At 41.6% G+C, this 23,230-nt stretch overlaps 2 protein-coding genes across 2 annotated transcripts in view; one reads left to right on the top strand and one right to left on the bottom strand.

Moving 5' to 3' along the window:
• Positions 1–96: 96 nt before the first annotated feature.
• Positions 97–4,183, bottom strand: LOC104944716 (zinc finger FYVE domain-containing protein 1-like). The gene is made up of 3 exons (XM_010770288.1): positions 3,961–4,183; positions 1,819–2,100; positions 97–693 (listed from the first exon to the last, which is right to left on the bottom strand). Exons 1-3 carry the CDS (start codon positions 4,075–4,077, stop codon positions 448–450), a joined length of 645 nt encoding a protein of 214 aa, XP_010768590.1. The 5' UTR covers positions 4,078–4,183; the 3' UTR covers positions 97–447.
• A 2,136-nt stretch (positions 4,184–6,319) lies between these two features.
• Positions 6,320–23,230, top strand: part of dpf1 (double PHD fingers 1) — a 37,498-nt gene continuing 20,587 nt past the window's right edge. Inside the window, exons 1-6 of the mRNA XM_010770291.1 lie at positions 6,320–6,351; positions 17,421–17,450; positions 18,602–18,762; positions 19,885–19,992; positions 20,874–21,001; positions 22,247–22,336. Coding sequence (XP_010768593.1) covers positions 6,320–6,351; positions 17,421–17,450; positions 18,602–18,762; positions 19,885–19,992; positions 20,874–21,001; positions 22,247–22,336 — 549 coding nt within the window. The remainder of the gene's footprint in view (positions 6,352–17,420; positions 17,451–18,601; positions 18,763–19,884; positions 19,993–20,873; positions 21,002–22,246; positions 22,337–23,230) is intronic.

Below are 23,230 nucleotides of genomic sequence, written 5' to 3' on the forward strand. Positions count from 1 at the left end.
TGTGTGTGTGTGTGTGTGTGTGTGTGTGTGTGTGTGTGTGTGTGTGTGTGTGTGTGTGTGTGTGTGTGTGTGTCATCTCTGTCTCTGTCTCCGGCTAATCTCGCAGACCTCACTACAAACATCAGTGTAATGTTTTGGTGCTCATTAATGACTCTATGCTCAAGGATCTCTCATGGTTGCTGTAATTCACAAGCTTTTAATTGTATTCACTGATTGTTACACCACCATTTCTGACTCCGGACTACTTTTTCTACATTTTTTACTTTTGATCTTTTTGACTAAAACAGCAGGTTGTTTTTGAAATAATAACATGATGCCTCCAAAGAACTTAAACTGCTCAGCCGGGGTTCTCAGCAGGTAAACGGAACACCAACGAGCTTAAAACCCCCCAAACATATCCTGTTAAAGAGCAAAAGGGTTGTTATCTGATCAGATACAGCATTTGAATCAAGTACATTTCCCTCCCCTACCATGAGCGAGCAGCTGGGTGTGCGTAGTCTCCTGGAAGACGATCACAGCGGGCCCAAGAGACGACAGAGGCACGTCCAGACCGCAGCGGTTGGAGAGGGCCCGGAGCTCCGGGGTGAAGTGCTTCAGGTAGGCCCCCGACGCGTTGCTCAGGAACTGGTACATGTCGTTGTGGAGGCGCTCTGCCCGTGTACGATAGACCACTATATCAGACACTGCCAGCACCTGGAAAAGAACATTGTTTATAGTTCCAGGAAAACAATTAAAATAAAAAGATTGGAAATAAACCTCACATTCTCCTCTTTTAACAGCTAACTACATTGACACACACTTGATGTGTTTCCATATCCTTCTCTTGAATCCAGCTATCACAACAACAACAAGCACTCTCCCATCTGTGTGATACTACCAGCACCGCCCTGTAGCAACACTGAGCTGGGCCAGAAAAAAAACTGGGAACCTGGAGAAGCTATAATGCAATTTGGGATCTGTCAATAAATAAAAGGAGCTCGCAAATGATTAGCTCCATATCAACAAAAATGGCTAAACACACGTTTTCTCCACCTTATATCCAACAAATGCTTAAATAAAACTGAAATACATTGGGTGTAGGAGTGAGCAATACATTTAATATACTCAATGTACTGATGTAAAGTGACAAATACATTTAAATTGTGTGAATAATTGGTTAGATAGAATAGATAGATAGAATTGGGAAGGTTGAATGGTCACACATGCAGAGCACACAGCACACACAGTGACATGTGATCTCTGCTTTTAACCCATCCTAGTACCAGGAGTCTAGTACTAGGAGCAGTGGGCAGTGCACAGCGCCCGGGGAGCAATGGGAGCAATGGGAGTGGGGGGGTGTCCGGTGCCTTGCTCAAGGGCTCCAAGGCAGGGCAGGAGGTGAACTGGGACCTCTCCAAGTAGAAGTCCACACTCCATATTTAGGTCTGGTCGGGGACTTGAACCGGCGACCCTACAGCTCCCAGTCCAAGCCCCTACTGACTGAGCCACTGCCGGTTAAAATTGTAAATAAAGAATACATTTGCACAGACTAATTTGACTTTTAAATGACAGAACAGCACCTAATAGTGCTTAGATTTGAATACTAGAATATTCACGCTTGTGATTTTCATACGCATTAAACTAAAATAATGAAACAATTTCGTAATTTCATAGAAAATATCGATATGCATGTTCAAATATCAAATCAATATCTGTAAGGCATATTACCTAGCTCTAATTGAATAATACAGAGATCAACACTTTTTTTTAAGTTGTTGCTATAAATACATCCAGTTATTAAGTATTTTCAACAAACCAACCAGTGATCACTAAACGCACCTTTAGCAGCAGGCGCATTCTCTGGTTCTGATTGGCCGCGGCCCCCAACAGGCCTTCAGTATCCAGGGCGACCAGGCCGAGAGATGGGTCATACGCAGCCCACACTCCCACCGTACAGGAGCTGGGGGACTTGGAGGTGTAGAACACACTCTCCCCGCTGAAGAGGATGTGGTTGAGGGTGTGGGACTTGCCATCGCCGGTGTTTCCAAAGATGGAGAGGACCTTGACTCCTGCCACGTCCCCACAGCCCAGCCTGTCCACAAAGTCAGTCTCATCACGGACCTGCAGGGGGGGGAGGGGGAAGGAGAGCACAACGCCAAAAGTCATTTAAGGACGAAGGATGGATTGCAGGGCGGTCTTAACATGATATCATAGGCTCCCCAGCTAACTTCATTGAATAGATGGAAAAAGGTTATTCAATTTGTACAATTCAGTCGTGGTGGATGACAAGAAGTCTAAGACACATCAAGAACAATAACTTCAGTTTTCTCCACTAATGTTACCAACATTTGTGCCCGCAAGAGAGCATCGTCTCTCCAGCTCTTTCTACAAAAAAATGTAGGGCTAACAAATGTGATGTGTTCAACGTTAATTGTTCTGATGCAGTAATGATTGGTTTGATCGTTAAAATAAAAATAATGATCCTGTGAGTTAGGAGATATTTTATTTTACATCAAGCAGAAGGACACACTAACAGGAAGCTATTAATGGTGACTGTATTGCAGTTGTAAAACAATTGCCTAGGGACACTGATGAAAAACTGTCATGCCGCATAATTGACATTTTAGAAGTGGACAGGTTGGTTATTTCTTAACATTTATGTCTGAAGATTTCTACAACTTTCTGCTTTATTACCTATTATTTTCACTGTCTCTAGTTAGTGAGAACAAACTTAGAGTACTAACATTGGGAATATGTGTAGCAAGATTGCAACTTAGACGACAACCACAAGTGTGACACTGCTTTGTGAGTGGTAGATATGAGATAATATAAGATACACCTTTATTACCGTAATTTTCGGACTATAAGCCGCACCTGAATATAAACCGCAGCAGCGGCATACCACTCTCGGTTCCACTTTTACTTTTGCGCGCTACCTGTCTCACTCTTTTCCGGCCTCCAGCTTTTCCTGCTGGAACCCGCCGCTTAAAGGTGGGGGCCCGCGGACCGGCCATAGAGCCCATAGAGTTAAAGGTGTTGGCCGTTAGCTGTAAAAATCCATAGATTAGCCGCACCGTTATATAAACCGCAGCGTCGAAAAATAGGGAAAAAGGCGCGGTTTATAGTCCGAAAATTACGGTAATCCATGTGGAGAGGGAAATCCTCAGTGAAATGTCAGACACTTTCTATGGTGATATTTGAGTTGTTATCTGACTAACCAAGCACAGAGATCATTATATTAGATCATTTCTAGCTGGGTGACATGCATTTGTAAGTACTTAATTCTCAAATCTTGATGTTGTCTGAGGAGAACTTTGTTGACAAGCCTTCAATTGTTTTGTCTTTTTGTGATACCTGTACCTGTCTGATAAGCTCCCACCTACAAAGAGAGAAATAGTTTCTGAATCAACAAATGAACAAACTTTCTAAAAAAATAAAGAACTAGGTGATCTATATTCTACTATCGTTGAGAATATATGCATACAGTCCAGAATGATGGCCGTATTCATTCAAAAAGTCCTGCTTGGTTGTAGCTTATACATCTCAGACTGTTAGGATAAATGAACCCTTTATCAATATGCCCTGCACTTTGTACTGCTTTAACAATACAGTGAGGGAGCGTCCTGTAGGTCAGCTGCACTCCATGACTCACCAGGGACTTTCCCAATAAGAAACACGTTAGCTGCTATGCCTCCCTTTTTTGAAGGTAACACATATTTCTTTACTTAAAAAACAAACGTCACGGGTAAAGGCTATTCATATAATAGAGAAAGGGAGAGAAAGCTCCTTAAATGGAGATAAAACAATAACATGATGACTTTAGCTTGGTGTTTTGTAAGCCGACATGAGTCATTCATCAGCACTGTAACTGTTAGCATAAGTGACAGTGGCTGGCTTTTATAATAATATGTGTTGTTGTTCTCCTCTTTTTAGCTTTAGCAGCTACATGTTAGCATCCGCTAGCTCAGTTGCTAACTTTACCTGCAGGCTTTCCTGTTCATCCACCAGCAGGAAGCTCCGAGCACCGTCTGGACACTCTTCAGGCTTCGTCGGACTGATCGAGATGCTCTCCATTTCTTTCATCAGTATGTCGGACATCGTTGTTTACTTACTTAAAAACAAATTTGTGACGGCCGAAAAGCAAACTGAAAGTTAACATGACTCCCTTCTGTCAATCACAACAACAGCGCGTGTGAGCTGACGCTGCGGGAGGAGCACGCAGCGAGTGACGTCAGACGCATTATGTGTGTTTAAAAAAACTTTTTAATGAATGATCATAAATGGATATACAAAAAATTATTGCAACAACAATACTAATACGAAGAGGAAAAATGTGGCATTGTAGATGGCCATCCTGAAGGCTTTCTTATTTTTTGTTCAGTCCAGAATAATTGCATGATGAAGTGAATTAAATACGGGTAGGTTATCGTTTCAGACCATTTCTATTTTTGGATATTATATATATTTTTAAATGGCAAAACTTCTTTCCAGATCAGTTTCATGATTAAGAATCTCTTTCTTCGTGAATCCCATAAAAATGTTTAATACATGTTCTACCTAAATTGAGAATGATTAAACATAAATGCAATCAATTGGTTTGTTTGGTAGATTTTATGTAGACATAAAATGTATTAATGACCAAATAAATGTTATAGTAAGTCGACATATTACGCACTGTGTGTTGGTCCGGTCATCGTCTTGTCTGAGTCATTAGCGCCACCCTGTGGACAAAAGGATGAATTACACAGGACCTGCCTATCAACAAAACTTCAAAAATATAAACAGCATACAATTAAATGATATGATGTCTTCAAATAACTTTCTGTGAGATGATTACCAGATTTTTTTATTTCCGAAGATGAATTACGCAAATGAAAAAAATTCAAGTCCATTTATTTGTTTCACTATTTAAAGCTGGGGAATAGCTTACACATTTTACCAATTCCAAATTACAGCTAGACACATGGGTTTGAAAGTTTCTATTTAACTGGCAGAGAGTGTTTTATTGGAGCAGTGCTGCCATGTTAGAGCTGCTTGCTAATGTTCATTAAATATTTGTTAGCACAGATCTATAAATATCACATGTCACCGAATGGCTTCAGAGCGGCGCCACTGCTGCCTACAGGACATGGGGAAAGAAATTCCAGCATTGCTACTCCAACAGACCTGGCTGATATCCATCGGACCTTCCTTTTCCTCCTTTCCTTACTACCTTTCTCGTCCCCTTGCTTCCTTGCTTTCCCCCAAACAAATGGAAAAGCATATAAAGATGTAAATAAGGAACGAGAAAGGAAATGATAAAGGATAGAGGGGTGAGGAGATTGGAGGGGGTCCCAATTTCTTCTCCGGGCTCAACCATGAGAGACAAATGTCTGAAAGAATCAATTATAGGCCTACCCATCACCCCTGATTAATGAATAATTAAAGCTGCTCAGTGCTGGGCTACCTAGATAATATAAGATTAAGCATGGGTCTAACAGCATGCCACCACTAATGTAAGGTTATGAAGACACAACGTCTCTTAATTTGACTTTAAATAGAGAGAATAAACTTGCCACTGAAGGCTAAGATTCTAATTGAATATATTCTGCAACTTTTCTGTAGGAGAATAGAGTTGACTTCCTTTATATTATCAACTGTAGCCTATGTATTAAGAAAATGAAATAGCTTTCACAAAATATACAATTTTTGTGTTCTTTTAAATGTGTTCTTTATAATGAGCAATGCAGGTGATACAAGGCTTAAACCTGACGTGAGGTTTAGGCCATACATGAAATATATATATAATTGTGTTTTCCTTGCATATATTGCAAAGAAAACACAATTATATATGTTTTTCTTAATATCTTCCCTTCTATATTTTGTGTGAAATGTAGGCCTATCCATCAAGTTGCAACTGACGTGATGCAATTTTGGGACAGTGCAACCTCACCCACCATCACCATCCAGACAAGGCAACAATGCAGGAGAGGATCTGGCATCCTCAGACTGACAGACAGCCCTGCAACCCAACCTTGACATAACTGTAGACGTTTTTTAATTTATTTTTTAAATACATTTGGAACTGGGGGATGGCTTTGCACTTACAAGTCCGAGGCGGGACTGTGGTCCACTTAAGCCGCTATCCCCGCTGGTAAATGTAGTGCAACCCCCCTCAGCATGTTCCATGTTGACATGAGTAAAAACTACACTTCCCCAAAGCTGTCACACAGCGCTCCCGCCTCCCATTGGCTGCTCTCTCCAGCCGCAGCCCCAGAGAATGAATGAAATTGAAATAGCTGCTACATTACATGTACAATACCGGGCTCTGCAGTGTTGCATTCTATCATACTATATCAAAATGGCCACAGCGGTACAGAACCCTCTCAAATCGTAAGTACAACCAGTTTTCTCAGCGCTTGGGCTTTTGTTTATTTGTGCATGCTGTCAGTGCAATTTTAGAGCCCTTTAATTCCTAGATATTTTTCAGCACGATTACCATCAGATCTATAAATGCAATGCATACAGCAAAGAGATATTTTCAACGGTGGCAAATCAGCCCTAAAGAAAAGTTACATTTGAAGCTGACGGGGGGTTTCTGTTTTTTGGCACCATGGGGTTATTGTGCGCTACGCTGCAATTCATACAATAATTTCCATGAGCAAACAGCAGCGTGTGTACAGGGATATGGAGGAATGCTGGAGGTAGATTTGGGTGACCCGGTGTGTCCCTTGCCACTGTAGCCAGCCAAGATCGCGGTCAAAGCCAGGCTGGAGAGGGAGGCTGACCGGGAGCTTAGCTGGCTTTACCGTACCTGTGTGCACATTTTTGGGCACATAGGGGGTAAACAGGTAGGCAGAATGGAGATCACTACCCGCTTTTTTGGGCTTCAGCGTTACCTTTGCTGCCGGACCTCTCGGCAATAGGCTACATAAGCCGAGGTAAATACGCTGTTGTACGGCTGCAACTCCGAGACTCGCATTCATCTTTACCGCCTATAATAAAGCCTCTAATAACATCTAGCGTTTTACACGTGCATCTTAACCGGCAGTTCATTCCACTGATGGGTCTCTAGCCGGCAGGATTTTCCGTGAAGTTTCCTTTGTGGGTTTTTTGGGGGTCTTTTTTTTGTTTTTCTGAGACTGGTTTCAGCGGAATGCAGACGCCTCCTGCCCGCCTGGGCTCCCGGCCAAAAACGTAGCTGATGTGCGTCTGTCAGCGGGTACTTAAAAAATGGTACCTGTCCTAAAAAATCCCACAACAATAGCTCTAATATAAACATACAACTGAGGAGTGTTTGAGCACAGCAGATATAGCTTATGCAGTTTGAAACAAAGAAAAGTCGTATATGCAGAAGCAGGGATCGGATCATCATCGGATGCTGCACAGGTTTCACCCGAGCATGGCTATGGGATAAAGACTGCCTGCCAGTGCCTGTCTGTCTGTCTGTCTGTCTGTCTGTCTTTCTGTCTGTCTGTCTGTCTGTCTCTCTCTCAGCCTCTCTGAGATGCAGACACAGGCGACATTATGTGCAATTCCATGAACGACTGCCTTGTACGTGCCTGTTTTGAAGAGCACTTCAGGGGAGAGCAAACTGGAATTGGGCAACTGGGTGCTGCCATGATTGAATGTGATGGTATTTGGCCAGATGTATTTCACTCAAAGTGCATACCTCAATGATAGTAAATTAAATATGAAAGTTGAATAATTCCAATGTTTAATTATGTTGTAATCAGCTGGTATCCACTAATGTTATGTGATGATGGGACGGGGATGGACAGGTGGACTGCATGGAGGCAGTAATGTGGGACCTATGAGCTCCGAGCTTCCTCTCCCCTCCTTTCTAACATGGGATGCTCAGAGAAAGTGTGGACAGATTGCTCCCAGAGGCCCCCACTGACACCATGTAAAGGGGATTACATTGAATGATTTGCATGGAATACCAATGTGGTACCAGGATGAGGTTGGTGTCAGAAAGAGAATAGGAAAGAGTGAAAGTAGAAAGACTGACTAATAAACAAAGTTTCAGTTTTCATTGATTGTCTTATAAATTGATTTTAAATCCACAGAAAAGAGGAATAATAAGCTAGAGATCAAAGCAGCAAAGTTGTCAGGCAGCTGTAGACCTGCAGGGATGCTGGCACTGCTCCACTACAGCATTTGTCTCTATGTGCAATAATAAAGCTGAATGTATTTATAACACAAGGCCACAGCAATCAACACTGCCTTAACACCTCTCCGACTGTATAAATGCCATCGTTACGCAGTATGGGTTTAACTGCGTTCCAGTTACCATACTGCGATCAGCTTTTAAACAAGCCCTAGCAATTAACATGTCTACAAAAAAACTTGCTATTAAGAGTCTTATAAATTAAAGGCTTATCCAACAACATGGGGAAAACAACTAGCAACATTTGGTTCAATGTCAGTACTAACGGGGTGGCTGGCTGTGGGCCGGAGACCATGCCATGTTGTGTCCCTAAATGTCCTTAAACTTTTTTGAATCTCTGGAATAATTAATTCAGTGGATGTAAATTCTGCAGGAAGTGTTCATCCATGTGTGAATGAAGTATGCATGCAGTGGTAGCCATGTGTGTGTGTGTGTGTGTGTGTGTGTGTGTGTGTGTGTGTGTGTGTGTGTGTGTGTGTGTGTGTGGAAGTACAGTGGAGGGTTCATTTGTGTGTGAAGGCAAATCAGTGGAGGAGAGCAGCTCCAATATACTGGGCATTTCCCCACCAGCCCCCTCTCTGTCTATCTCTCTGCTGGATTAGAGACTCTTTTAATCTCCCTTTCTCTCCCTCTCCATCTCTCTGCCTCTCGTTCCCTCCCTGTCCTCTTATCACCCCTGCTACCCCCTTGCTTCCACGCTCCCTTCCTCCTTCTTCATCACTCTCTTTCCATCCATCACTCTTTTTTCGGCCATCTCCCTTTTGTTCAGCCATTTCCCCTCTCTCTGTCTTGCTGGCTCTCTCTTTTCCATTTTCATTCTTTTTCAGCCTCAAACCATCTGATTCCTCCAAGTCGCTTCCCCTCCACCCCCACCCGCCACCATGGTGCTTTACATTGTGAACCAAGGCATGTCACTATGTTAATATTCAGCAAAAAGGACTGAAGGGAAATTCTTTCAGCATTTTGTCGGGTCCCTTTAAATCTTACTGGCTTCCTTTTTGGAGTTCCTTTAGAGGGATTTACAGTGGATTTGGACTATCTAATGGCAAAAAGTGTTTATAGTCCAATGTTTATACTCAATTCAACAATCTTTTCGTATCACTGTGTTATGTTGGTCAGAATGAAATACATTTAGCAGTAGAACATTGATTTTACAGCAATCATTGCAGTGTCACAGGTGTCCAAAACTAACAAATGATATTTCAGCAATATTGCTTCTTTGTGCTGGTTAGAGGGGGAGATGCAGATAATAGTGTGTGGGGTATTGGCGGTGTTTGTGGCAGGGCCTATGTAATATTATTTCTGCCCTGCCTGACTGAGCCGAGCTAAATGAGTTCCATGTAATAACCGGCTCTGTGTGCAAACAGCCCCGCGTGATGACTGAAACCACAGCCTGAGCATCCATTTCTAGATCTTTCTTTCTCTTTCAATCTCTCCCTTTCATTCCCTCACTTGCTCATTTGTGCGGTATCACCCGTGTGGATGGAGACACACACACTCACATACATGCATGCACATACACACACACAAAATGGGAAACACGCACACAGTTGCAATCTCTCATTCCCTTTCTTGCTCTCAGTTTTTTCTACATTCGTATAGGAGTAAGCCTGAGGTCTGATGTTTTTAAGGGCATTTCTTTTTCAGTTATTCCTTTCATCATCCCCTTATTTAGACTTTCTATCTGTGTTTTTTACACAGGATAGGGAGAGACTAAGAGATACAGATAGAAAGAGAGAGACATAGATACGTATTTTTAGCTCTATGACCTATTTCTCCAGTGCTACCTAACTGACTGTCAGTCAGCTTCACTGCTTTGGGACCCTGTGTGATTTCCAGCCAGGCAATTTGGAATTTGTAGTTTTGTCTTGTTGCAATTTGTAGGCTAAATGCAGAAGGTGTGGTTTGAGGAGGAGATCATTATTCAGCCCAAATCTCTCTTCTCTTCTCTTCTCTCCTCTCCTCTCTTCTCCTCTCCTCTCCCCTCCTCTCCTTTCCTCTCATCAGCATTATTTCTTCTCTCTTGTCATTCCCAATTTATATTATTCCCAGCCTGTGCGTGTCCAGTGGATCCCTATCAGGAGTTGTTGAGGGTGGAGTCAACACAAACCAATGGCTGCTACCCACTGCAGCACTTTAATAAGGATACAGACTCATGAGGGGGGGCTACGAAAACACACACAAAAACGCACACACACATGCACACCAAGATACAGAGGTAGGGAATCCATCGCCATAATAAGAGGCCAAGTGCAGTGGTGATAAATCTCACCTGAAGGAGCTGTTCAGAGGCAGATTGCCTTACCCTGATGTAGTGCCCTCAATACACCACAGCTAGCTACAGGCTATATGTCCACACAGATTATAGAGAATGCATGCAAACACATATACAAATGCTCAGCATGCAGAAATAGATATGCACGACTGAGAATGTGCATGCATATGTGTACTGAAACACGCAAACCCACGACCGGGAAAGGTGCACAGAGACAGGGTCCATGATTCACAGTTTTATAGTGACTCCAAGAGAACCACACCCAGTGGACAACCAGGGAGATACACACAGGAAATGAAATGCAACTCTTCATTAAAATCACACAAAGCAGGTAACACAAACCTCTGACAAAAATGACATGATCTGGTCCGTGGCTCTGTCTCTGACTACCTATCTTACTTTCTGTCTGTCAAATCTCTCGTCATGTTTAAATGTGCAAACAGTCAGTTGCAGAAAGACACACACACACACACACACACACACACACACACACACACACACACACACACACACACACACACACACGGTGGATGGGACAGGTGTGTGGACCAGGTTTACAGACTTCAGTATAGGCACAAGTGTTTCACAGGCTTAAAGCTAACCCATACACACACACACACACACACACACACACACACACACACACACACACACACACACACACACACACACACACACACACACACACACACACACACACTCACACACAGCTAGAAGCCATAGCTTGGCAGCATTTGCTTACAAATCTTAAGTGCAAATCACTCCCATACAATCTGCCCTCAGCCCTCATGAAGCCATTTACATGTGGACTACTTCATTTCCTCCCAGTTTAATTACCTCCTTACACCCAGTTGGAAACCACCGTTGAGATGGAATCCTTTGTTGGCGTTGACGTTTTTTGTAATTGTGGAATCATTTTCATGATTTCCTCATTTTTGTCATCGGCAATGATGTGATTTCCCCTCTAGGGGGAGCCCTCTGTTTCTCTATTGGTAGAGGAACCAGCTAATTGGTACGGCTAATTGCACTGTAACCACAGAAAGCTAACAGTGTGTGCGCGTTTGTGTGTGTTTTGCAACACTGGACTGGGACACAATATTTGCTGAAGTGCACTGGATGGGACTTGAGGGATCACCCAGAGATTCAGACAATCTAACCCAGGGTAGGCCTGGTGGGTGGCTGTGCTTTTTAGGCAGGATGTATGTCTACCGCCTGTCAGTAGCACAAGTGTTGTTGTGTGTTTGCGCTCCCAGTGATACCAGTTTCTTTAGTGTTTTCAGTTTTTTGTCTCTCCCTCCCTGCTGTTTACTTAGCGCAGGCTGAGGCAGACAGCTCAATGTGGGCTCTGGATTCACACACACACACACACACACACGCACACGCACACGCACACGCACACGCACACACACACAGACACGCGCACACACACATACACGCACGCTCCAGGCACTCTCATTCTCTTTCTTCATCTAATCTTGATTTGGTTTGTGTGGTTGTCTGTGGTTAGAGGTTCATAATATTGTGTATATTGTGTGTGCCTGTGTGCCAGGGTATATGCAGACTTTAAATGAGGGAGCGAGAGACAAGGGTATGACAAGCAGCGAAGGTTCTATGCCTAAAATCTATGTATAGTATGTGCATTTTTAACTTCATGTACTTGTGCATGACTGACTGTCTATGTGTGTGTGTGTGTGCACATGCATGCACATGTACAGGTGTCCTTTGTGTTGTTGTTGTGCCCTTGCACAGTGTGATTGTCATTTCCGTCATGTCTGCCTGGACTGTTGGTAGTCAGCTCCAGTTTTGTCAGAGAGTTGGCACACTGTCAGTTAATTCCTAAAGCTGCTGGTATTTCTCTCTGTGCGTGTGAGTCTGTGTGCATCCATTAGTGTAAAATATAGCTGTAATGAACCTGAAATAGATGTTGAGGATATTGCAAAAATGGAAATTGGAATTGTAAAATTAGTTTTCATGCACAATGAGGCGCAAGAGCCCACAGTTTGTCGGTGTGTGTGTGTGTGTGTGTGTGTGTGTGTGTGTGTGTGTGTGTGTGTGTGTGTGTGTGTGTGTGTGTGTGTGTGTGTGTGTTCTGAATCAGGTTTCAGCTTACCTTCATCGGCAGTGTGGTTAGATGATGGGCAGCTTGGTTTCTCAGTGCCTCTTCCTGTGGTTTGTTTTTTCAGAAACCACTTGGTCTGTAGGACCTCAGTGGTGTGTTGCAGCTTCAAGAGTTAATCTCTTCATGTGGAAGATAATCTACTGTTTTCACATCTAAATAGTAGCTGAGCCATTCTTTTTTGTTCACCTTGAAGAAATAGTTACATACTTTGTTTCTGGGAATAAAATGGAAAGATGTATTGCACTTTCGCTATTTGTGGTAAGCTAACAACTAGTTTCATATTTACCATACATTACATTACATTACATTTCATTTAGCTGACGCTTTTATCCAAAGCAATTACCAATTACAGGGACATTCTCCCTGGAGTAACCAAGGGCTAGGTTCCTTACTCAAGGGCACACTAGTGGTGGTGTTCCAGGCGGGATTTGAACTCACAACCTTCCGATCTTCACCCCACCTCACTATACAGACAAGAGCATAGTATTAATGTTCTCATCTGTTACTCAGCAGATAAACTCAGGGTTCCCTACTATGTAAACCAACTAATGTTTTTAGATCTACAATTCACCAGCTAATGCTTAAAGTTAACGTGTTAACATGATAACATGATAGGACACTACTGATGAATCTGAGTAAAAAACGTCACATAACAGCTATTATTTTAACATTGGTGTTTATTTTTTAAATCACTCAATTTTTTCCACTTGAGGATAACAAGGGAGTAACAGGATGCTCAATTAAGATTAGGTTTGGTACTTTGCTTTTTAGCTCATTTTACATAGCATGCTGGCAGCAAAATGCGAGATAGCATTGGAGATGATGTTTTCTGATCACGCTCTGTCTGCTGTTGCCACCCCCTCATTGTGGGTTTCAAATCTAAGAGCTGAATTATTTTACAAATTGATGTTGAGAGTCGGATTTACTTATTTTCAGCTGAATTAAATAAGTCCAGAAAAAAGTCCAGAAAAACTGCACCTGCAGCACTCTTCAAACGACAAACGGCTATGAAGTATGTGTTATCAGTGAGCCATGTCTTTTCACAGGTCAGTCTGCTCTGTTACTGCAGAGTTTTTACTTGGTTCAAAGTCTTGGTCTTAGGCTACTTTTTGTCCCTTTCTCTCCTTATGCTGTATTTATGCCTCTCCTTCAGTGGATGTCACATTCTCATTTCCTCTCCTCTGCCCATCTCATTTCCCCGTCTCTTTATTCAGGTGTTTTCTTCAAACTTTCTCTTTGCCTATCTTCCTCTCAGCCTCCACTCGAAGTCCTGTACAAGCCTCCAAACAGACTAACAGTCATGCAGCTCTCCTATCTCAATATAATGAGATTGGGAGCGCCCAAATTGAAAGAAGCCATTTTCTACAGCTGTCAACTTATTATCGGGAGGGGACCGACTCATTCGCTCAGGGAGTGGAGGAGAGAGGAGGTGTTGGAGTGATGGAAGAGAGAAGGTTTGAAGTGAGAAGTCAAGGGGGGAGGGGGCTCAGGGGTGAGCTGTTTTACATTTTGAAACATTTTTTCCTTCTCTTTGTTAGATTATTTCAGTTTGGTCACTAGTGGAGCCTTGAAGTACAATTATTTTATTAGTGTGAATACTGTTTACAGCATTCCACTATAGTTCTTCTTTTCTTTATTCTTCTTCTTCTTGAAATATTCAGCTTTTTCAACTATTTTTTAAAAATGCAACTCAATAGAGTGCCACAGTGACGCATCCTAAAACCTGGAAGTAAGTTAGCATTTTACCACTTCCGGTTCCTTCGACAAAAACCAATGCAATTTCTCCATAGGATTTTGGAAAATAGCTCGAAATAAGGTCTGTGGTTGACACAAATTAAATCTATCGATCATAAATCTATCGATTAGATTTATGATTTGAAAATGATAAAGGTTTGATCTCAATAACAGAGTGGACGAGAGCTTGAAATTCTCCCCAATTTCTTTTTTAAAACTGCCATAACTCCCATACCCTACACTCCTTGGACATAATTTTTCATGAAAAACGTAGGAAAACCTCTCCTACGTTGAAAAAATAATAATAATAAAGGAAATTGAGCAAAATGCCTCTTGAGGGCATGAAGTGACAAAAACGTTCAACATGTCTCCATTAAGGCCCATTGTAAATTCAGCCTGATCTTTCCTCAGAGCACCAGCCGTAGACCTTTAGTTAATTTGCCAAAAAAGCCACATGATTGAACCGAAAGTACAGAAAAAACAGAATGAGACGCTCCTTAGGGTCCTGAGATGCTCCACGCGTTGACATTTCACCGATAGCTGCTACGGATCTTCAACAAAACGTTCAAATGTAAGAGGTTTATCTCTCATTCAGATAAATGGAAAGGCTCTCCTCTCACATATCACTGCACATCACCATGGAAACCTTTGATCTCTGGGCTCACACACAGGTGTTATGATTAGGTGCTCAGCATAGAAACAAACACTGACAAACAAACTGGACTTTAACAGACTGTCTCAGCCTATTCTTTTCTGTCTGATGGAGACTTCATACTGACTTCAACATGTTCCACATAATTATTTTATACATGATTGGTGACATATGGTTTTAGTCAAAAAGTTTGCAGTTAAAATATTCTGCTGCTTTCCCAAGCCTTTTTACTTTCTTTTCTCTTCTTACTACACATTCATTCACTACTACTTACATTTAATATATAACTCCTTCAGCCTACTTTCAGCTACAGAAACCATTCAACTATTAAATGATTCAGCTATTTCAGGATATTGAGGCTTTACATTTTGTTTTTTATACCTTTTTTAAACCTTTTCTTTTAAATATTAAGCTTCTTCAAGATTTTTCCTACTCTTCCAGTTTAACATTTCACTTTCAAGTTTTCAACAAAGTCATTGCAATGCATTTGAGCTGTAACAATTTTGATTCAAATCATTTCACTTGTCTACATTTCTCCGCTAAGTTCAGCAACACACTTACTTGCTTTTTGTAGCTGCTTTTAGCTACAGAGACCATTCAAATACAAATATTCAGCTTTTTCTGCATTTTCAGCTAAATTCAGCAACAAATGTACACAGTTTACAGCATTCACACGCATTTTCAGCAGGAAATGCATTTTCTAGTTCATTGTGTTCCTCTTAATATTCAAAATCCAGCATGAAGAGCTTTGTGGACATGAGTGTTCATTCTCCCTCCGCACAACTATTTACTGCTTTAAAATTCAGGGATATATAGGTGTTGCTTTTATCCGCAGTGCCTTGTAATGGGTGAGCAGTATCTAACTGGCTGTTACGATGTATCCTCGACAGGCATCCATTATGCGCTTTGTCATTCCTATACAACAAGGGAGGTCAATGGAACTGCACTTGATCAAAGTGAAAAGAGCTAAGGAAAAGTTCTGATGACGCACTTCCAACTTAACAATAAAACTCAAAAAGATTATATAGCCGAATGCAGGCAGTAAGATGCACAGAAACATCTGAAGCATAAGGCCAACACTAAAAGATTTAAGCACAGCACATATTGATGCACCAAACAAATCCTTTAATTGTCACTTGTCCAGTAATGGCCCGCAAGGTTGTAGAATTTGTTTAGGAGATAGAATTTGTCCTCATTTTCAATCAGGACGGTCAGCTTTAATCAAGTCCAGTCAATACTTTTGTTTGAGAGGCTTGTTAAAAAGACATCTTTTTAAACAAGATCACTCTGCTCAAAGATGATTATGTGCTTTGTTTGTATGTTTTTACAGAGCGCTTCAGTTTGCTGTTGTGACAGATTTCATTAGAAACCTAAGCCGAGGAGGCTTTGGTTGTTGTTTTCCTGTTAACGATATCCCAAAAACAACTTCAGTTAAATTTGTTCCAAATGTAAGGCTTGGGCCCAGGGACTGGTTAGATTTCATGCAGATAACACTAACACACAATCAGTTTCTTTGAACCATTTTCTGCCTGTAAAAGAAAACTATTTTCCTCATTTCTAATATTATAAACGATCCATCAGTATAAATCTTCAATTTTAAATGATGGCAAAACTGATTTTTACAGCAACGCATTTAATTAAATCATGAAAAACTGTTATTAAACTATTTTGATCACGTTCACCATTCAATTTAATTTCTGCTGGTCGAGATTGGAAAAAGCACTTTGTGGATCCACTGAGCTTTGTGAAGTTTCATAAACGTCGTCAAGTGATGTCAATTGAGTCAGCATCTGTTGGAGCTGAAAGCTACAGGTTTGGAAAATATTCTGGGGTTTGGAACTAGAAAGAAGTAAGACTCCCAGACCTCGACGCCTGATCCTCATTCCTGCGGGATGACCAAGGCTACCATAACACAATAAAATGTACAAGTGAACTGTCAGCAATCAAGTTTATTTGTGGTTAGTTTAGGCACAGGGTTTGGACAGGGAAGAAGAACAAAATGCGACGATATCTTTGGTTCTGCTGTTTCATTTTGACCTTTTCCTATTTTTAAACTGTCCATTGAGAGTCTGACAATCGACTGCACTGTTTTTGTGAGGTTGTCCCAGCACGGTAGTTCTATGCATGCATGTGTGTGTGTGTGTGTGTGTTTGTGTGTGTGTGTGTGTGTGTGTGTGTGTGTGTGTGTAGTCGTAGTTTTGTGTGTCGTGTTTCTACCTTCTGTACAGCAGAGTGACCTTGATTCTGCACTCAGCAGGAAGACACTAGAGAGGAGTGATTAACAGGAAAGAGACAAAGAGATGAAAGAGAAGTGCGAAGAAGGAGGAACATTTAAAAAAAAAGTGTAGCAAGACATGAACAGAGTGTGAAAGTTAAACATGCAACAACAACTAAACAGACCGAGAGAGTGAAGGAAAGATTTAGAGAAATACTGTGAAGAGAGCGGAAGTAGTGTGGAGTGGAGGAGTGACTCACCACACATCTATTGTTTTTTTTCTGCTTCTCTCTACAGGCAATCTGGAGGTGCAGTCATCAAGAACAGGTAAGAGGGGAGGAAGAGAAATGAGAGGGAGGATGGGGGGGCTGGAGTTGAGGGAGGGAGGAAAAAAGACAAGAATATTACACTGAATATTAATCAGACTCTCACTTGTACAGGTGAGAAGACACAGTCCTTGCATTGTCATCGGTGAAGAATGTGTTACTGTACTGCATGAGTGTGTGTGTGTGTGTGTGTGTGTGTGTGTGTGTGTGTGTGTGTGTGTGTGTGTGTGTGTGTGTGTGTGACTGTGGGGTTTTAACAGTGTGTCAGCTCATCTGCTGTGACCCAGGTTAATAGGACTGCACCATCACGCATGCACACTCAATCACACACACACACACACACACACACACACACACACACACACACACACACACACACACACACACACACACACACACACACACACACACACACACACACACCAAAACGACCCACGACTGACCGCTCAATGCCCCTTTTGACTTACACACATGCACGTACCCCAAGAGGCAACCTCTGTCTCTGTAAAGTGAAGCGAATGCGGAGGTGAATGAATCGTAGGTTCTTTCTAATAGTCAACAGGGGGAAACTCCACTGGAAAAAAGAAGTCTATGAGAAAAGACTCACTTCTCACTTGATTTATTACCGTAGAAAACATTTGACAAATACATTTATCGGCCTACTCGCTACTTTCAAGTCCTCTTAAGTACAGCATGATGTTAATTCACTAAATGATAGTCCCATTCAGAGTAAAATAGGCGATACAACATGATATGACTTGGGGTGTGGTTACCTTCTGATTGACACGCCTCCAGATGAAGTTGTCTGTGTTATTGTTTCAGAACTTTAACCCTTGCTGTCTGGCATTATAACTTTAACTTCATTCAAACTATGTTTTCAGTTTATAAAAGTATAATTGTAGCATTTTAGCACTTCCTTCTTGTATCACTTCTGATTCAAAAAATAAATAAATGGCAACAGCCAAACCAAAATGAAGATAGTGACACTGAACTCGAGGCTTCAAACCATAGTCTAAATAAAACACATGCATGCCTTGCTGTTGGCATCCTGATGTATTCCCTCTTTGTTATTCACCTTTGCTACTTTTACTATCTCTGTCTATCCCTCTGCTATTCTCCCTTCACCTCCCCTTCCCCTGTTTTCTCTCTCAGTCTTGGTGAGGAGTTTTATAAGGAGGCCATTGAACACTGTCGCAGCTACAATGCCCGTCTGTGCGCCGAGCGCTCGATGCGTCTCCCCTTCCTGGACTCCCAGACCGGCGTGGCCCAGAGCAACTGCTACATCTGGATGGAGAAGAATCACCGTGGACCAGGTGTGTGTCTCTTTGTGTGTGAGGCTGTGAAGTGTGTTCTTCATATCTTGTCAGAATAAAGTGGCATTTGTTGCTCGCTGAGGCTCTTCATAGCCCTCGTCTTTGTTGGTGTGTTGTGTTCACCAGCTGTTGTGCCACACACATTATTTTTTCTGCTGTTTGTCCCGCGGCTGACTTCCTTCCTCTGCTCTGCTTGTTTCTGTCTAGTTTTACCTCCTCTCCCCTTTCCCTCATTTCCTCTCCCTCTTTTCCAGGCCTCTTACCTACTTCAACTTTTTTTTTACTTTCCCCAACGGGTGTTTCCTCATCGCTTTTTCTTTCTCTGTAACATCAGTGTGTTTTGGCATGGAATCAGACACCCCTGTAGGCAATGATACGCCGCTGGCATCAACTATTCCAGAGAGAATGCAGAGTGTGTGTGTGTGTGTGTGTGTGTGTGTGTGTGTGTGTGTGTGTGTGTGTGTGTGTGTGTGTGTGTGTGTCTGTGTGTGTATGCGCACTTGTGCAAAAGCTTTTTCACGAATTTAGTTTGTAGTTTTTGCCTGGTGTCTGTCATTACAAATACTTTTGTGTGTTACTTCATTCGTTTTCATCTTTAATATTTTGTATGTTCTAAAAAATGAAGTTTTGTTGATTTTTTTTAATAGCTGAGTATTCTCCAAAACCATCCAAAAATTGCTTGTACTTGAAAACACAATCACACATTTTTGTTATGAAAACATTTACAGCACCATAACAGACAATCTTTTGCACCGCAGCCATGAGAGTCCAGACTTAAAGAAATCAACAACTATTAGATATATTAAGGTAAAATGTTGTCCAATTTTGATTTGCACCGACTAAAATGTCTGGACAACTATTAGATGCACTTCATTGTTATTAGTTTCAGAATGGTTCCTCTGAGGATAAATTGTGATAACATTGGTGAATAAATACCTGAAAACTACTAACTCTGTTAGCATTAGGCTCAAAGCTATTCTGTGCCTTAAGTAGATGCACTTGAGGCTAATAATAGCACACCTAACTGTCTATATTTAATTTTGTTCATGCATGAATTAATGTATTAAATATAGACAGTTAGGTGTGCTAACTTACTGTCATGTGTGTTCCTTTGTGTTTCAGGTCACGCTCCAGGTCAGTTGTATACATATCCCGCTCGCTGCTGGCGCAAGAAGAGACGGCTAAACATCCTGGAGGACCCGCGGCTCGTACCGATCGAGTTCAAGATCGGTAATTAAAGATTTTGATATATGTGTATTTTTAAGATCTGTGTATACACCAGGTCCATTTTGCAGATTGTTCAATTGTTCTGGAAAACTCAGCATTTGTTCCACATTTTCTGTCAGTATTCCAAACAGTATGCTGTATATTCCGTATTCTATTATTGAAGTTATATTTTTTCAGAAACTTTCAGTAATTTGGTGCTAATTGTAAACCTGGGGATTGGTCTTGTTTATTTAAAGTTGGATTTCCAAGTTCTTAGGATTTGAGCAATGTTTGGCTGCAAACCATGATTTCATAAGAACTAGAGAGAAGAGAGGTTTGGTTTAGATGTATTTTGCTCCTCTAATGTCAAGAAGACCGAATATGTCACAAACTTCCCTTTACGACCACATTTAGCACTTAATAGTGTTTGCTATGTCTATAAAATAACGTTTTATGTGTAGTCATAATTTCTAGTTAAACTCAAATTAAATGATCATATGTTGCTTATTTACTGACACTCAGGTTTTTATATAAATAGACACCATCTATAAATGAAGTTGACACTTTGCACGTGCAAAACCCAGTGATATTTGAGACAAATGGCAGAGAGACTCAGCCAGGGGCGGACTAGGACTAAACATCTGCCCGGACCCACTTCGGTACCGCTAGTAAGGGGGTGCTAGTGACTTATCCGACCGGCCCACTTCGGTACCGGCCCAGAATTCGTCCCGAACGTCCCGATGGCCAGTTGGACTCAGCATCTGTACACTGCCGAAGCTGAAGTCGTTGTGCCATCACAAACTAGACAAATTCTGTTTCCTCGGGGCACTGTCAGCTCAACTGAGCATGTCAGCATGAATGTGAGATCTCTGCTATTTTCTGATTGTAATTGTCTCATCCTCCAGACTACGAGGCTTCTCTAAAGAAGGAGGGGGGTATACCAGATGGTCCCGTGTTGGAGTCGCTGCTCGCCGGGGAAACCCTGGACAAGAAGGTAGAAACCAAGGAAGAAGAGCCAATGAGCGAGTGTCAGGTGAGACTCTCGTTTCTCTTTCTTCCCTCTCTCACCTTCTCTCTTCCTCTCCTCTGTACTTTGTTGTTCTTTGTCTTGTTCTTATGTCAGTCTGTGTCTCCAACTATCTGTCTGTTTTACCCTCTGTGTTGATGTCTGTCTGCCTTTGTCTCTTTTGGAGAGTGTGTTTGGCGGTGACACAGGCTCCCGCGGCTCTGACAACTCCCTCATGGCACAGTGTGTGTGTGCCTGAATGCTATTGTGTTGCACTGCAGTCCATTTTGGGGTTTTACCGGGATTTCGTTTAAGTATTTTACAGGCAAACAGCTATTGTGCGGATTTTTTGTCAATCTATCTCTTTGCGCTTTTGGGTAACTTCTGATCAAAAAGTTCACTCTGGCTGAACTATTTCACTAGTCTGAGGCAGTTTCTCTTCAGATGGACAGCTAATCAATCAGCAGTTGAGTGAATGGCCCTGAAAGTGGGCCTATGAGAGATTGAGAAGTCTTAAGGGCCTTAAATCCACGGCTCCAGCGCAGCTTGGGGCTTTCCTAGGCAGGCATTACTTCCATGCTTCCCAATCATAGCTCCATGTGCGCCCTTAACTCTCCCCTTACTACTTTGGACTCAGTTTCACAGATGATATTGTTACGTATTCTGTTCTCTTTGCAATAAGCACAATTGCTTGATGTTACGTTTATTCCTCATAAGGATAGTAGATGGCCGTGGTCTGTTCCATAAATAAGATTTACAGTGTTGCAGTATGGGATTCAGTGGTTTTACATCTTGACCAACATTAGGGATTAAAAATCAGGGTATCTTGGCTCTTGTTGCGTAATTATTTTTCTTAATGAACCTCTTGTGAGTCCCTCCACTTTTTAAAGTGCGATACTAAAGTGCACTGTGTACCCTTTTAATTAAAGAAGTCTTAAAATTAATCGTTTATTGCAATGAAATGGTGACACATTTGGCTATATTTAGTGGTAATCGTTAATGGTTACGGTTGTTTCCTGCGCAGGCATTATGAGAATACTTTCAAAATCAGCTGGAAGTGTGCAATTTCCTGCAATTTCAAGACCACCCATGGTTCAATGTGGAGCAGAGCAGAAGCAAGAGGGGAAAGGCAAAAAAAGAAAGGAAAAGTTAAGGTAAAAAAGTAAAGTAAAATAACTAACCTCTCTGACAGTCCATCTCTCTCTCTCTCTCTCTCTCTCTCTCTCTCTCTCTCTCTCTCTCTCTCTCTCTCTCTCTGCATCTCATTTGTAGAAGCTGCTGGTCGGGGATTTCCCTCATGATTTGGAGGTGGATGAGATGGAGGAAGACGTTCCTAAACGCAAGAACCGTACCAAAGCACGGGTGAGAAATGAATGACAATTCTTGATTATTCTCTACTTTTCCTGCTCAATTTATACTGAATATTCAAGCCATAAAACAATTTGTTTTTGTGTCGTTGTAGAAAAAGTGAAGTTAGGGAAACACAAGTCAGTCTCCAGCAAAAGCTCAAAGTCTTGCCTGTCCGACACAGAGAATAAAGACTTTTTATTTCTATTACACTGGAAAAAGTTCCTCTTAATTAGACTACAATTGAATCTGCTGTATTTGAACAAGCATAGTAGAAGACGCCTATGTTTCTGTGTCAAATGAATATTAAAAGGATTACATTAAAACTAACATTCCAATATTAACATAAATACATTTTACTAAATTCATCTTCAGAAATTAGCATTTTGTTCTCAGTACTGGTCTTTGAGGGTTATGATTTAATTAATTGTATCTCATATTGAGTTTGACTTTGCTTTATTCCTGACTGAAGAGGAAAATGTGACAAACCATGAGTTTTTACAGAGAATAAATGCAATTGGATCCAGAGATGTAATCATGCTGAGACAATCGTTTTTTTTACAACTTTGATTAGATCAGACAGGTTCTTTTCCCACTCTTTTTGGGCGTCATATGGGAAGATAATCAAGTGTTAACAATGTATTCTGAAAATCCTTACACACACACATGCTCACACACAGACACCAGGGTTGCTAATTGGAGCTGTTGCTCCCCTGCTAGGTGTCATCAGCCCCCTCCTGCTGGAAGTGGAGCTTTACACTGAGAGCAGATGATTAGAATACAAATGTGTGTGTGTGTGTGTGTGTGTGTGTGTGTGTGTGTGTGTGTGTGTGTGTGTGTGTGTGTGTGTGTGTGTGTGTGTGTATAGAAATTTGAAGCACGTAATGTGCTGTTACGCTCTTTTTTACT

The sequence above is a fragment of the Notothenia coriiceps genome, unplaced genomic scaffold (assembly GCF_000735185.1).
Source record: "Notothenia coriiceps isolate Sejong01 unplaced genomic scaffold, NC01 NC01_scaffold00008696, whole genome shotgun sequence".
NCBI classification, from domain to species: domain Eukaryota; kingdom Metazoa; phylum Chordata; class Actinopteri; order Perciformes; family Nototheniidae; genus Notothenia; species Notothenia coriiceps.